The sequence below is a fragment of the Podarcis vaucheri genome, assembly GCF_965113315.1.
Source record: "Podarcis vaucheri genome assembly, chromosome: 13".
Taxonomy (NCBI): domain Eukaryota; kingdom Metazoa; phylum Chordata; class Lepidosauria; order Squamata; family Lacertidae; genus Podarcis; species Podarcis vaucheri.
This window is the reverse complement of record NC_138751.1, coordinates 11,712,849-11,727,233: the sequence shown is the minus strand read 5'-3', so window position 1 is coordinate 11,727,233 and position 14,385 is coordinate 11,712,849. Positions and strand designations below refer to the sequence as shown.

At 41.0% G+C, this 14,385-nt stretch overlaps 1 protein-coding gene across 1 annotated transcript; it reads left to right on the top strand.

Annotated features, from left to right (window-relative positions):
* Positions 1-3,401: 3,401 nt before the first annotated feature.
* LOC309516465 (vomeronasal type-2 receptor 26-like) lies at positions 3,402-4,348 on the top strand (the record flags this gene model as incomplete). Its single annotated transcript, XM_082195232.1, has 1 exon — positions 3,402-4,348. The coding sequence occupies exon 1, from the start codon at positions 3,449-3,451 to the stop codon at positions 4,346-4,348; it is 900 nt and encodes a 299-aa protein (XP_082051358.1). The 5' UTR covers positions 3,402-3,448.
* Between the last annotated feature and the right edge of the window lie 10,037 nt (positions 4,349-14,385).

Sequence of the window (14,385 nt, the reverse complement as noted above, 5' to 3'; positions counted from 1 at the left end):
ATCAGGGAATTATCCAGTTACTTTTGTATTTCAGATGGAAATGGGTTGGGCTCATCACTACAGATAATGAAGCTGGAGAACGTTTCTTGCAGACTATTGAGCCAATGCTTTTCAAGAATCAGATCTGTTCTGCATTCACAGAAACAATTGAGTACCATCTGCATTTCAAACATAACATGCTTAATATGGTAGACGATTTGGTGCATTTCTCAAAGCTATTCACACGAGTTTTCATAATGAGCAAAGCAAATGCTGTTGTTATATATGGAGAAAGTCAAACTATTGCATGGCTGTTAAGGACTGAAAAGACAATGAAGATAATTCTGCTAATGAATCATCAATATATTAAGTTACCTGAAGGAAAAGTGTGGATTACAACAGCTCAATTTGATTTCATATTAGATAAGTTTCAAAAAGATTTTGACTTTAACTTACAAATGTTCCATGGTGCTATCTCCTTTGCTATCCACTCCAAGGAGACTCACAGCTTCCAAGGTTTTCTTCAACAAGTAAACCCTTATTGGGAAGATAGAAATGGTTTTATCAAAGATTTGTGGGAACAAGCATTTGGTTGTTCAGTTTCAAACGCCTCTGTGTCAAAATACATTGATGGCACATGTACCGGAGAGGAGAAGCTGGAAAGCCTTCCTGCACCATATTTTGAAATGAGCATGACCGGCCACAGCTACAGTATCTATAATGCTGTCTATGCTTTGGCACATGCCTTACAGATCATGTATTCAGCTAGAACCATCTACAAAAGAAGAGACGGTGGAGACAGACTCTCTCATCAAAATCTGGAACCTTGGCAGGTAGAGTTTCCTGCTAGATGCATTATAAGTAAAGAAATAAAAGAATAGACCTCGATAAAAATAAACCTTAATTAATGTTGTGGTATCCAAGTTGGGTGTTAGAAAATGAATAAAAATAATTTAAATGACATGTGCTTTCATAAGCAAGAAACTAACAGCAACTCCTGTTGGGTTTATTGGGTTATTGCTTTTGGTTTGATTTTATATAATAATAATAATAATAATAATAATAATAATAATAATAATAATACTTGAAACACTAATATCTCTCAAGTAATAGCTACTATTTGAACTGTTAGAACCAAGGGTCGTCCTAAATATCAAGCGGCAATTAAATTGACAATTGTTATATGCTAGGGGCGGTGGGCAGTAACATAAATCTGAACGATGTTTTGGTTGGAGATAGGGATTTTGTTTAGATACGTGTGGCTTAAGTGTGCCATAATTGTATTATGTGCTTTTGGTTTGATTTTATATGTTGTGGTCTTGTTGTGAACCGCCCTTAGATTCCGGGTATAGGGCAGTGTATAAGATGAAATAATAATAATAGTAATACTTAGGAACTGAAGTTTGCTATATTTCAAACAGTGAAGATCCAGACAGAAAAGCTTTACCAAGAGTTATTGAGCTTTTTTGCCAATTTCGCACAAAAAGAAAATATTACAGCAATACCAATGTGGGTTGCCATACGTACGGATTTCCCTGGACATTTTTAGAGATTACGGAAATTCTGGACACCCAACCTTTAGGGACACAGTTACTCCCTTCTGGACTGGGGAGTCCCACACACAACTGTCCTTCTCCTGCCTTTATAGACCTTGTGGTTCTCTTTTCATCTAGGTCCACTCATTCCTGCAGAAGATCTCATTCAATAATAGTGCTGGTGATGAAATCATATTAAATGAATACGGAGAGTTAGCAGCTGGCTTTGATATTACAAACTTGGTCACTTTCCGAAATGGATCATATGTCAGGGTTAAAGTGGGGAGCCTGGATCCTCAGGCCCCTCCTGGCAAGGAGCTCACCATCAATGCCGACAGAATCAAGTGGCACAGTGGATTCACTCAGGTGAGAAAAGAACTGCACTGGCTCTCAAATGGCAACATTCATAGTTATCCAATAAGATGGGGGTGTGAGTGGGGGAAGGAAGCAGTTCCTCACTTAATACATAATTAAATTTGTAATTCACTGGAAGGGAAAAGAAAGTTTTTTTCCAAGGGACGTGTCACCTGTGTAAGTATGAATTATACATTTCACATTCTTTATTAATCGATCACCTTATTTTAAATTAATTTATCCCAAACATTTTCTAATCTTATATCCTATATCTTTGGATAGGAACCGCCACTTTCATTATGTAATGCCAACTGCCGTCCTGGTTATGGGAAGAGAAAGAAGGAGGGGGAGAAGTTTTGCTGTTATGATTGTGATCCATGTCCACATGAGATGTTCTCAAATGAGAAGGGTGAGAGATGCCATGTTACCATATACCAAACTATGCAATTTATTTTAGTAAATTCTGGGCAATTTTGTTGCCTTTAAATTTCTGAAAGAGAAAAAGGTTAAATTATGGCTTGATATATTATTCTCATGGTTTATAGATAAAATCAATATAATGTTATCCTTAACAAATCTGGAAGAACATATTTTAGAAAGGGAGGTATTGACTTTTCCCACCAACATTGACGAAGTTAGGGTGGAATAGAAGTGGTGACTCCTTCTTTAGGAGCAGGATTTGGGGGAGTGAAGGTGAAAGTCCTGTCAAAATCACCTCTCTTGCTCCCAAGATTTCAGCTGTAATATTTCTATCATTTAACTATGCAGTATTGGAGGTTCTGAGAAAAAAAGAAAAGCACCAGTGAAAATATATAACGTAGCTTATCCACATTTGTAACATGGGTTCATTTGTGAAGCATCTAGGGCGAAAGCATTCTGGCTAGGAGTTTTGAAGTTTTTCCGGGTGAAAAACAGTATGCAAAGTGGACTTCTTGTTGGGTAATAACTACCGAATACCAATTAAGAATAAAGTCCAACATGTGTAGGACATGTGTAGGGAAAAAACAGCTGCCTGAATTGAAGAAAATGTGAAGGACTTGACTCACTCTTTAGCCAAAACAGTGTCTCGTGGAATTTAAAATGCAGATCTATGCAATATTTGCAAATCATAGGAAAGATAGGTTGTTAGACTTTTAAATGTCCCAGTTTTAAGTGCTAAGAATTCTCCCCAATGCCTCTTGGAGTGAATGGAACACAACCATTAATCTGTTGAAATGATTTACTTACAGAAATCACTGGTCTTACTCTTGCATCGTTTAATGCAACAGCAGAGGCAACACAGGCAAGGTATTCTTGGTTACAAAATACAGAGAGTATACTCGAGCATGTAGTCTGAGCTAGGAAGCTCCAACCTAATGTGTGTGGTCAGTTGCATGGTTCAAACAGAACCATGGAGAAGTGAAGATGTGATTTCAAAGTCTTTCATAGACATTCACAGCTCTGTGTCCCTTAACAGGAGTTACTTACTGGCAGTTATGCACAATTATGTTTGGTTTCATAAAATCTCCCACACTTCTGATAACAAAATTCTTTAGCATAATCATGGTTCTTTCATTTTCTTGTACATTGTATTTCCAGAGATGGAAATATGTGTCAGGTGCCCTGCAGGTCAGTATCCAAATGAAGACCAGGATCAATGCATTTCAAAGAGACCAAACCTCCTGGGCTTTGATGAAACTTTGGCCATTGTTTCAATTTTCTCTGTACTTTTATTCTCTTTGATCACAATTCTTGTGCTTGCCATCTTCATTAAGCACAGGGACACTGCCATCGTCAAAGCCAACAATAGAAGCCTCACTTACATTCTCCTTGTGTCCCTCCTCTTGTGTTTCCTCTGCACTTTGATGTTCATTGGAAAACCTAAGCAGGCAACCTGCCTTCTCCGACAAACAAGTTTTGGCATCGTCTTCTCTGTGGCCCTCTCCAGTATCTTGGCCAAAACTATATCAGTGGTTTTGGCATTCATGGCTACCAAGCCAGGATCCACAATCAGGAGATGGGTAGGCAAAAAACTGGCTTATTCCATTGTCCTTTCCGGCTCCATTGTTCAAGTAGGAATCTGTGTCTTCTGGCTGGCAACCTCTCCCCCATTCCCAGATGTGGACATGCACTCAATGACAGAAGAAATCATATTTCTTTGTAATGAAGGGTCAGTCCTCATGTTCTACTGTGTTTTAGGCTACATGGGCTTCCTGGCCACTGTCAGCTTCACTGTGGCCTTCCTAGCCAGGAAGTTGCCGGACAGCTTCAATGAAGCCAAGTTCATCACCTTCAGCATGCTGGTCTTCTGCAGTGTTTGGCTTTCGTTTGTTCCAACTTATCTGAGCACCAAAGGGGGAAATATGGTGGCTGTGGAGATCTTCTCCATCTTGGCTTCTAGTGCTGGATTACTGGGTTGCATCTTTTCTCCAAAATGCTACATTATTGTGGCGAGGCCTGAGCTGAACAACAGAGAGCAACTGATACGGAGAAAGATATAAATGGTAGAAGAGATTGTCATTTATTTTGAGACTTAGGTTTTGTAGTCTTTCTGGCCAGGTTCAGTTTCACTGCGCTTGTCTAAGAAATGATATCTGAAAATAGATGAATAATATAAGAGATATTTTTTATCATGTTCTTTGTATTCAGCATACAAACATTTTTGGTGTAAATAAATTGACACTCTGTGATGGAATAAAACTATATGTGATACCCAGCATTGCATGAGTGAAAGTCTGATTGTACAATAACCATTCTATACTCTCCTTCTCCTGCATACCCAGAGTGACCCCCATATTTTCCCAAGATGTTCTGAAACTCTCTTGAGCAGTTTTTGGGAATTCTTAGAAAACTGCAGAGAGGGGGAAAGGGAAAGGAGAACATCAGAATCTGCCTTATAGTGAGTGAGAGTGTTGCTCAATCTATTTGGGAGGATTTTGGATCACTCGTGTTGAGTTGCTCTGGTTTGTGTGGTATGATGCAAACTGATCTGGGGTTGTTGGAGACGGATATCAGGCAAAATTGGAAGCAGGCATCAGGCTAGAAAAGCTGTGTTTACTCTGAAACATATCTGATCATCGGGTATGTCTTCCCCAGAGAATGTAAAAGCCGGATGCCTCCTGAGTCTCCTCCCTGCCTTGTACCCCACACCACAAGACTGATGTCTCTTTCTGTTGGAAAATATGCCCCCTCGGGAGAGGCTGACCCCTCTCCCAGGCTCCCGGGGCTTATCTCTGGTGACCTACCCTGGCTGGCATCCCCGCTGCGCCAGGAATATCTTGATAGGCGACATCTCCCAGCGTGGGAGATGTACGCCCCCTTCCCCCCTTGCATACCAGCAAGAGAAAGAAGATAGTCAGAAAGTCTATAACATCTCTACAGTTTATTTCTGACTTTACAGCTGTACAAAAACATGTCCGTTCAGTTCAGTCTCCTCTGAATTCACTGGAACTTCCTTTCCCATGAATTCACTGGAACTTCCTTTCCCATGGTCAGCTCCACCACGTGATGTAAACATCGAGCTGCGAGTTTGCAGCTGCGTTGTACTCATATCTCAACCTGTAGCTTGATCATCAGCACAAGAAGATGCTGGTGAGCTATGACTCTTCCCTTCTCTTGTCATGGAAGTGTTTTCTACTCATGAATGGATGTCACCTATCTTGTTGTGTTTGTTTTTCGGATAATGATTGTTTCCTTGAAACTCTTCTTATGAGATACATAAAAATACACAAGAGAGCCAACTATAGTTTGGACTAATGGGAACCTAAGCAGAACTCTACTATGCTTCTGATTGGTCAGAAGGTTGAGAAATATGATAAATAGCAGTGTGAGGCAGAGTAGTTTGTCTGATTCGAGGAACAGATCTAAGCACTGTTTATTGGGAAGAGTCTTGCTATATTTGTGTGCTCTTCAGTTTAAGTGCTCAACTGTTTTAAAATAAAATTCTTTTTTTAAAGATCTCTTCACAGTCATTGTTTCTATTGCCACATTACAAAAGCACCCTGTATTAAAAGCTAATTGTGTTTTAGTTCAACTTTGAAGCCTTGTTATCCACACTCTGCCTAATTGCACTAGCAACTAAACCAGTGTATATGGTTGGCTGTGTGAGTCCAGAAACTAGAGTTAAAGACCACTAAGTGGAGGCAATTAGGCAATGAAGAGATTCACTTTATTCTCTGGTAAGGACTCAAGAACAATCAGTGGCACCAGGTATAGGGGGCAGAGGGGGCTTCAGCTTCCCCAATGTTTAGGGGGATGCCACGCCCCACCACGGCTGGGCGCTCTCTACACACCCCAGCCCCAGCTTCTGCCTGGCAGTCCAGGAGCCACGTGGTAACTGGGAGAAGCATGTATGATCTTGCTTCACTCATCCCAGCCGCAGCCCAGCAGTCTGGCAGCCCAATAGCCGGGCTGCAGCTGGGACGAGCAAGCACAGAGATTGCCTTCTGTGTGTTCCGCCCCTACTCAGCACATGCCAGGCAGCATCACATGACGCATCATGTGACGCACCTCAAACCAATCTAAAAGCTCTCAGGGTGAACCAGGACATCTGAACACCTTGAATCTCATTTCTAGACTGATGTGAGGTTTGCATAGGAGTCGGGAAATCATGGTTCTTGCCTTAGCAAGTGCGCCAGACTCAAAAGGATCTATTATATGACACATCCCTGGCAGATAAAGATCACATCAGAGATGAAGCCTATCTCCAAACCACACTTTCCCTTACACCAGAGGTAGCCAATCTGTTCCTCTCCAGTTGTTGCTGGACTACAACTCCCATCCGTTTACAACAAACCATTATTATCAGGGAGGAAGGAAGCTGTAATGCAGCAAAATCCAGAGGGAACAACATTGTCTATATGGATGGGACCATCCTGTCATTCTTCTGAACTACATTTTTTACCACAGAGAATAATGGCAGGGATGTCCTCATGCATGTCACATTGCTTCATTCTTTGTTTTTTCAAAAGGGGTTAGACTGTATTCGTTTGGATCCAGAGATCCGGACATGGTTATGACTCTCTCCCACATTTCCCCAAAATATCCCTATTAGTAGGGTGGATGGGAGTGTCTGATCAATGTTACATAGGAGAGTGTGTGTAAAGCAAGGTATTATAGGGAGACCATAAATGGGTATTATGCCTGACCATAAATGGGGTTTTTTACTATGATGACCTTGGAGGTCTCTTCCTAGTCTATGATTCTGTGATGTGACAGATATGTTTAGTTTGGCAGTTCTCCTACTGATGATGCACCATAGTCCAAAAGCATTGCACAAATGGTTATCTCCCCTGTAATTATTAAAATTATTATAATCAATCCACCTGGCAAAGCTTCACAAGGCAGAATGAGAAATAAAAAATCAAAATAAGCTCTGCTATTTCAATCTTTCCCCCTCTTTCATTGTAAAGGACAGATTTCAAATCACTGTAGCTTATTTAGGATTCACGGATTTTTTTGTGACAGTGTTGAAGGTAATGAGAAGGTGGATACATGTCCATTTACGTACTGCATTGACAGAGTTGGCTGTCACCAAATCCTTCCTATTCAGGTCAGGCTGATGATAGTCACAACATTGTAGACAGATAAAGGAGAATATATGTGAAGAAGGATATTTGTGATCAATATGTTACTTCTTCTGCTTCTCTTGCTGCTTCCCTACATGGTGCCCCAAGTGCATACTGTTGTTTGCAGTAGAAATAATCCTGTGGATATTCCACATGAATGGTATGAAGAAGGTGACCTTGTGATTGGTGGAATAGTGTCTCTTATCCGTTACTTATTCCCCAAGCTTTCCTTCAAGAAACACCCTTCTCAGGTCTTTATTGACATTCCAGTGTAAGTAAATTGTGGTTAACATTATTTTATGTGTTCTTTATAGTACTTTGATCACTTATTTTTTGGGGGGGAGCTAGTTTTAGAACTTTTTTAAAAAAAGGTTTTTTATGGAAGGTGTTTCACATTTTTCTGTAAAGACACAGAAAAGAGAGAGCAGGAAAAGAAAAAGTGCATAACAAAAAAACAAAAAATGCCCTGTAACATATAGCCAACCAGTTAGGTAGTCAAGTTTGTTGATAATGCCCAAATGGTCAGTTGTTAAAGAGAGAGAGAGAGAGAGAGAGCACAAAGCAGTTTCCAGGCTGCAGATTAGGGGCAGGGGCAGTAAACTGGAAAAGGCAGTAAACTGGAAAAGTACAGTGGTACCTCGGGTTACATACGCTTCATGTTACAGACTCCGCTAACCCAGAAATATTACCTCGGGTTAAGAACTTTGCTTCAGGATGAGAACATAAATAGTGCTCCGGCGGCATGACAGAATGAATTAAGTACTTAACCTGAGGTACCACTGTATAAACAAGTGTAAGATGAGGTTTATTCAAGCAAAAAAAATTATTAATTTCACAAATAAACATGGGGCATTTGAACTAGTGGCAATTGACCAGGAATGAGACCTTGGAGTGGATACCTCAGTGAAAATGTGCACCCAGTGTGCAGCAGCTGTGAAAATGGCCAATTCATTGTAGCAAGCAGCCCTCAATGGACTGGAAACAGAACTTCAATATCATAATGCAGTTCTACTAATCTCTGGTGTGACTGAACTTGGAACACAATGTACAGTTGTGGTTATTTCACCTAAAAGGCGATATTGTAGAGCTGGAAAAACTTTAGAAATTACATTCAGAAGGATAAAAGGGATAGAACATCTCCCCTTTTTAAGTTAGAGAAAAGGCATGCAAGAGGTGACATGATCAATATGTTTAAGGTTATGCATGATGTGGGGACAGTCAGTAGGGAAAAGTTGTCTCCCTCACTCGGAATACTAGAACTCAAGGAAATTAATTAGGCAGTGTTCATTAAACAGTCAATCAAGAGCCAGAGTGGGCCACAACATTTTAAATTTCAGTATTAAAATCAGTTAAAGCAATAGTGTCATAGGAAGATAGTCGATCCTGGAAACACATTTCACAGGTCTCAAATGTTAGGGTAAAGAGACACATCTTCAGTGTTTACTGAAAGCTAGATAGTGAATTTGCCAGACATACTTATGTGGAGAGGGGATTCCATACCTTGGGGGGTTTTAAGTTTTAAGTTTTAAGAGAAGGCCCTTAAAACTTCTTAGAAGCCAGACTGAAAAAGGGTCCAGATAAAGGATTCAATCTCTGCCAAGCATCCCAAAGTGGAATATTTGCCACTTGGCAACAGTTGTTTAACATTTTTTGATTCTGGGCAAGTCTCTGAAGGAGGGGACACCATTTCCTGCTTCAAGGAAGATAGTGTCTCTCCATCCTCCAACAAGGCTTTGATCGATCCCCACACCTCCTCAGTCAATTGCCTACAGCTTGTTTTAAGAAGCCAAGATAGAGATGAATAGGCAGGCAGGTGAATCTTTCAGTTTTGAATTTCATGCACTGTTTAATTCCCTCATGAAATGGTAACTCACGTGTCCAGAGGAGGGCAACCAAAATGGTCAAAGGCCTGGAAACGATGCCTTATGAGGAACGGCTAAGGGAGCTGGGCATGTTTAGCCTGGAGAAGAGGAGGTTAAGGGGTGGTATGATAGCCATGTTCAAATATATAAAAGGATGTCACATAGAGGAGGGAGAAAGGTTGTTTTCTGCTGCTCCAGAGAAGCGGACACGGAGCAATGGATCCAAACTACAAGAAGATTCCACCTAAACATTAGGAAGAACTTCCTGACAGTAAGAGCTGTTCGACAGTGGAATTTGCTGCCAAGGAGTGTGGTGGAGTCTCCTTCTTTGGAGGTCTTTAAGCAGAGGCTTGACAACCATATGTCAGGAGTGCTCTGATGGTGTTTCCTGCTTGGCAGGGGGTTGGACTCGATGGCCCTTGTGGTCTCTTCCAACTCTATGATTCTATGATTCTATGATTTGCAGGGTGATAACAAAGTTCTACCAACACATCCTCGCCTTGGTGTTTGCTGTTGACGAGATCAATGAGAACCCCAAGATCTTGCCCAATGTCACTCTTGGATTCCACATCTATGATAGCTATTTTGATTCAAGGATGACCTACCAAACCACTCTGGATCTGCTCGTTAAATCACATCACTTTGTCCCCAACTACATATGTGGCATTCAGAAAAAAGTAGTAGGAGTCATTGGGGGACTTAGCTCTGACACCTCCTCATCCATGGCAGATGTCTTAGGTCTTTACAAGATTCCACAGGTGGGTATTCACAAAACTGATATTTCATGCCAGAATTCACTTTTTTCTCCTTCCACTAGTAATCTGTTGATGCATAAATTTATTGGTTAAATTGAAATGGGTAATGGAAAAGGGTAGTGTAGGATCCAAAAGAATGGAGCAGCTGTCATTGGGGGATTTTGCTCAGAGACCTCCTTGTGCTTGGCAGACAATTTAGGTCTTCACAAGATTCCACAGGTAGAATATGGGAATAAAAAAAGAGAAACTATTCCCTTCTTCTACTGCTAGAGATCTGCTGCTTCCTGAATATGGACTGGTGAAATCAAAGGAGTAAAAGAGGCTGCAATATATGCATATATTGGGGAGGTATAACATAGGCAACCAACAATGTGTAGGGGTGTCCAAAAGTGTTCCAAAGAATGCATGTTTATTGCATGTAATGGAAGATCGCTTGAAAGGTTCCAGGTGTTGGTGGCAAGGTAAGAAATAAAATATAGAAAGGAGGATTCCCTGGATGGCAAGATGCAGGTTTGGGGCAAGTACTCTTTAGTGAGAGAATCCCAACAGAGAATTAAAATAACAAAACATGCAGCAAAGTAAACCATTGAAATATAAGCTGTAAGACTTTTAAAGTATGACCTTGTGAGTTCCAAAATAGTCCCCTTTTCCCCAAGTCAGAAAACACAGGTAGTAACTTGGCTTCGTTTCAGCTGTCAAAGTCCCTAAATTTGTATGGCCTGTTAGATCCATGTGATGTGAGCTAACTCAGACCTCTCTACATGCTAAGCTTCTCAGGTGGACTGAAGGACAAAAATAGGCTTGATTACCCTCCCCCCAATGTGAGGTGGGGGACCCAGCCTGGCAGAACAACTTGCTCTATAGCATTAACCCCTCCATGCATTAATTAGACTTCAGCATGCTGGTTTTATGAGACTTGTCACCCCGCACCAGGTTGGTAAATAGGGCACCTAGATGCATTCAACAATCCTGAAAGCATTGCACTTGCTGCTTGTGAGCTGCCCATGTAAATTCATGAAGTCAGTATTGGCTTACAGAGGCATAAATAATTCAGAACACATTGACTACAGAGAGAGGAGAAACGTGTCCCTGTTAATTCTCCTCAACCTCTCAGTGGTTTTCAATACCCTCAAGCATGGTGTCCTTCTGGAACAGCTTTCCGAATTGTGGGTGGACAGAACTTCTTTGAGGCGGTTCCAGTCCTATTTGGGTGGTCATTTCCAGAGTCTTGTGGAGCCTTCAATTTGGGTTCCTTATATCCCAAACTCTTTAAAATCTACACAAAACCACTGAGTGGGGTCATCCAGAGTTTTGGAGTACGTTGTCAGCAATATACTGATAACACGTTGCTCTACTTCTCTTTACACTGCAGTGGGTGTTCTGGACCAATGTCATGCCTCAGTAATAGACTGGCTGAGAGTCAATGAACTGGCCAGATGAATGGGAGCTGGCCTGCTCTTGCTGGGGTTACATTCTCTCTGAAGGAGCAGCTAATAGCTTGCGGGTATTCCTGGATCCTTAGCTGTTGCTTGGCTCAGCTGGCTCAAATCATAACCCTTCTCTCAAACAGAAAGGGGTGGATCCTCACAGCTCTCAACTATGAGCTATTTCTTATTCCAGTCTTCCACCCTTGGAGATCTTCCCTTCTTTGCTTTTCATATAGGATGGTTCACCAACCAACCAACCATCACTTTCATTTGTGTATACTCCCAATACTGGCCCAAAGCAGAAGGAGAGAGAGAGAGAGAGAGAGAGAGAGAGAGAGAGAGAGAGATATGAAATAAAAGAGGAAGGCCCACCTGTCATGAAAATGATTATTCAAATTATTCACTCTGCAATGACTTCCAGTTGTTCTTCATTCTGAAAAGCAGCATTTCCCCAATTTTCAGACCCAAATGTCCAAACCAAATTCCACATCCAGGTATTGGCTATTGCGAGTTTCTGTTGCTCCAGCTCCGCACTGGAGTTTTGTTGAATCTGCAATTAGTGCAGAAAGCAGTAACAACCAGCAATAATAAATGCACCAAATACTTGGAGACAGTCAATGTGTACAAATGCGATGACTCAATAATATTAAGAATGAATAGCTACAGAAATTATTAAGCACAATTATTTGTGTGCATTTTTCTATGTAAAGAGATTGGTGTTGTCCCTAAAATGAGTACATTTGGTTAAAAAAGATTTATATTTAGATAAATGGGTGTGTTGTGAGTTCTTGCTTCCACTTGAACAGTTTGGTTCTTTCCTTTTTTTCAGATTTCATATGGTTCATTTCAACGAACCGCAGATAATCAAATCAAATTCTCTTCCTTTTACCGCATGGTCCCCAATGAAGGACTTCAGTATCAGGGAATTATCCAGTTACTTTTGTATTTCGGATGGAAATGGGTTGGGGTCATTACCACAGATAATGAAGCTGGAGAACGTTTCTTGCAGACTATTGAGCCAATGCTTTTCAAGAATCAGATCTGTTCAGCATTCACGGAAACTATTGAGTACCATCAGCGTTTCAGCAGTAACATGCTTGATATGATAGATGATATGAAGCGTAGGTCAAAGCTAGTCACACGAGCTTTCATAATGAGCAAAGCCACTGCTGTTATTATATATGGAGAAAGTCAGTCTATTTCATGGCTGTCACGTGCTGCAATGACAATCAAGATAAATCTGCTACTATATCATGAATATAGTAAGTTACCTGAAGGAAAAGTATGGATTACAACATCTCAAATCGATTTCATATTAGATATGTTTCAAAAAGATTTAGGCTTTAACTTACAAATGTTCCATGGTGCTCTCTCCTTTGCTATCCACTCCAAGGAGACTCACAGCTTCCAAGGTTTTCTTCAGCAAGTAAACCCTTATTGGGCAGATGGAGATGGTTTTGTCAACGATTTATGGGAACAAGCATTTCGTTGTTCAGTTTCAAACTCCACTGTGTCAAAATACGTAGATGGCACATGTACCGGAGAGGAGAAGCTGGAAAGCCTTCCTGCACCAATTTTTGAAATGAGCATGACTGGCCACAGCTACAGTATCTATAATGCTGTCTATGCTTTGGCACATGCCTTACAGATCATGTATTTGGTTGGAGCTGACTACAAAGGAGCAGAGAGTGGAGAAAGACTCTCTCATCAGAATCTGGAACCTTGGCAGGTAGAGTTTCCTGTTACAAAGTGTTCAGGTTACAGAGTGTTCACTGTTGTGCACTGCCTTGAGTATATTATGTGAATTGGCAATTTACTATCAGTAAAGAAATAAAAGAATAGACCTTGAGAACTAAAATTAAACCTTGTTGTGGTATCCAAATGGGTATTAGAAAATGAATAAAAATAATTTAAATTACATATGTTTTCATAAGCAAGAAAATAACAGCAACTACTTGAAGAACTTGTTGTTTTTTGGTCGTTTAGTCGAGTCCGACTCTTCATGACCCCATGGACCAGAGCACGCCAGGCACTCCTGCCTTCCACTGCCTCTCACAGTTTGGTCAAACTCATGTTAGTAGCTTCGAGAACACTGTCCAACCATCTCGTCTTCTGTCATCCCCTTCTCCTTGTGCCCTCAATCTTTCCCAACAACAGGGTCTTTTCCAGGGCGTCTTCTCTTCTCATGAGGTGGCTAAAATATTGGAGCCTTAGCTTCAGGATCTGTCCTTCCAGTGAGCACTCAGGGCTGATTTCCTTAAGAATGGGTAGGTTTGATCTTTTTGCAGTCCATGGGACTCTCAAGAGTCTCCTCCAGCACTGTAATTCCAAAGTATCAATTCTTCAGCGATCAGCCTTCTTTATGGTCCAGCTCTCGCTTCCATACATCACTACTGGGAAAACCATAGCTTTAACTATACGGATGTTTGTCAGCAAGGTGATGCCTCTGCTTTTTAAGATGCTCTCAAATAACAGCTGCAATTTATACAGTTAGAACTAAGGGTCGTCCTAAATATCAAGTGGCAATTAAACTGACAATTGTTATACGATAGGGGCAGTGGGCAGTAACATTAATCTGAACCAGGTTTTGGTTGGGGACACAGATTTTGTTAAGAAACTTGTGGCTTAAGTGTGCCTGTCTGTTTTTCCTCTTACCTACTGTTAACAGCACAAATTGGCCAAGTCGAGTGCACGTCAAACTGTCTGAAATGACCCTTGTGACTTTCTGTAGTTTCTCAAAACCAGATGCAGTGTCCATGGAAATTTCTGGTTTCCACGGTAACTCCAGCACACAGAGCCAGGCTATTTGACTATGGGGGTTGGGGGGTCATGCTACAGTGAACTAGTAAAATGCAGGGATTCCAGGAGGCAAAGAAAATGAAAGTCAAGCACATCCTCCAGTTGGCTGCCTTGTGATATTAAACTCA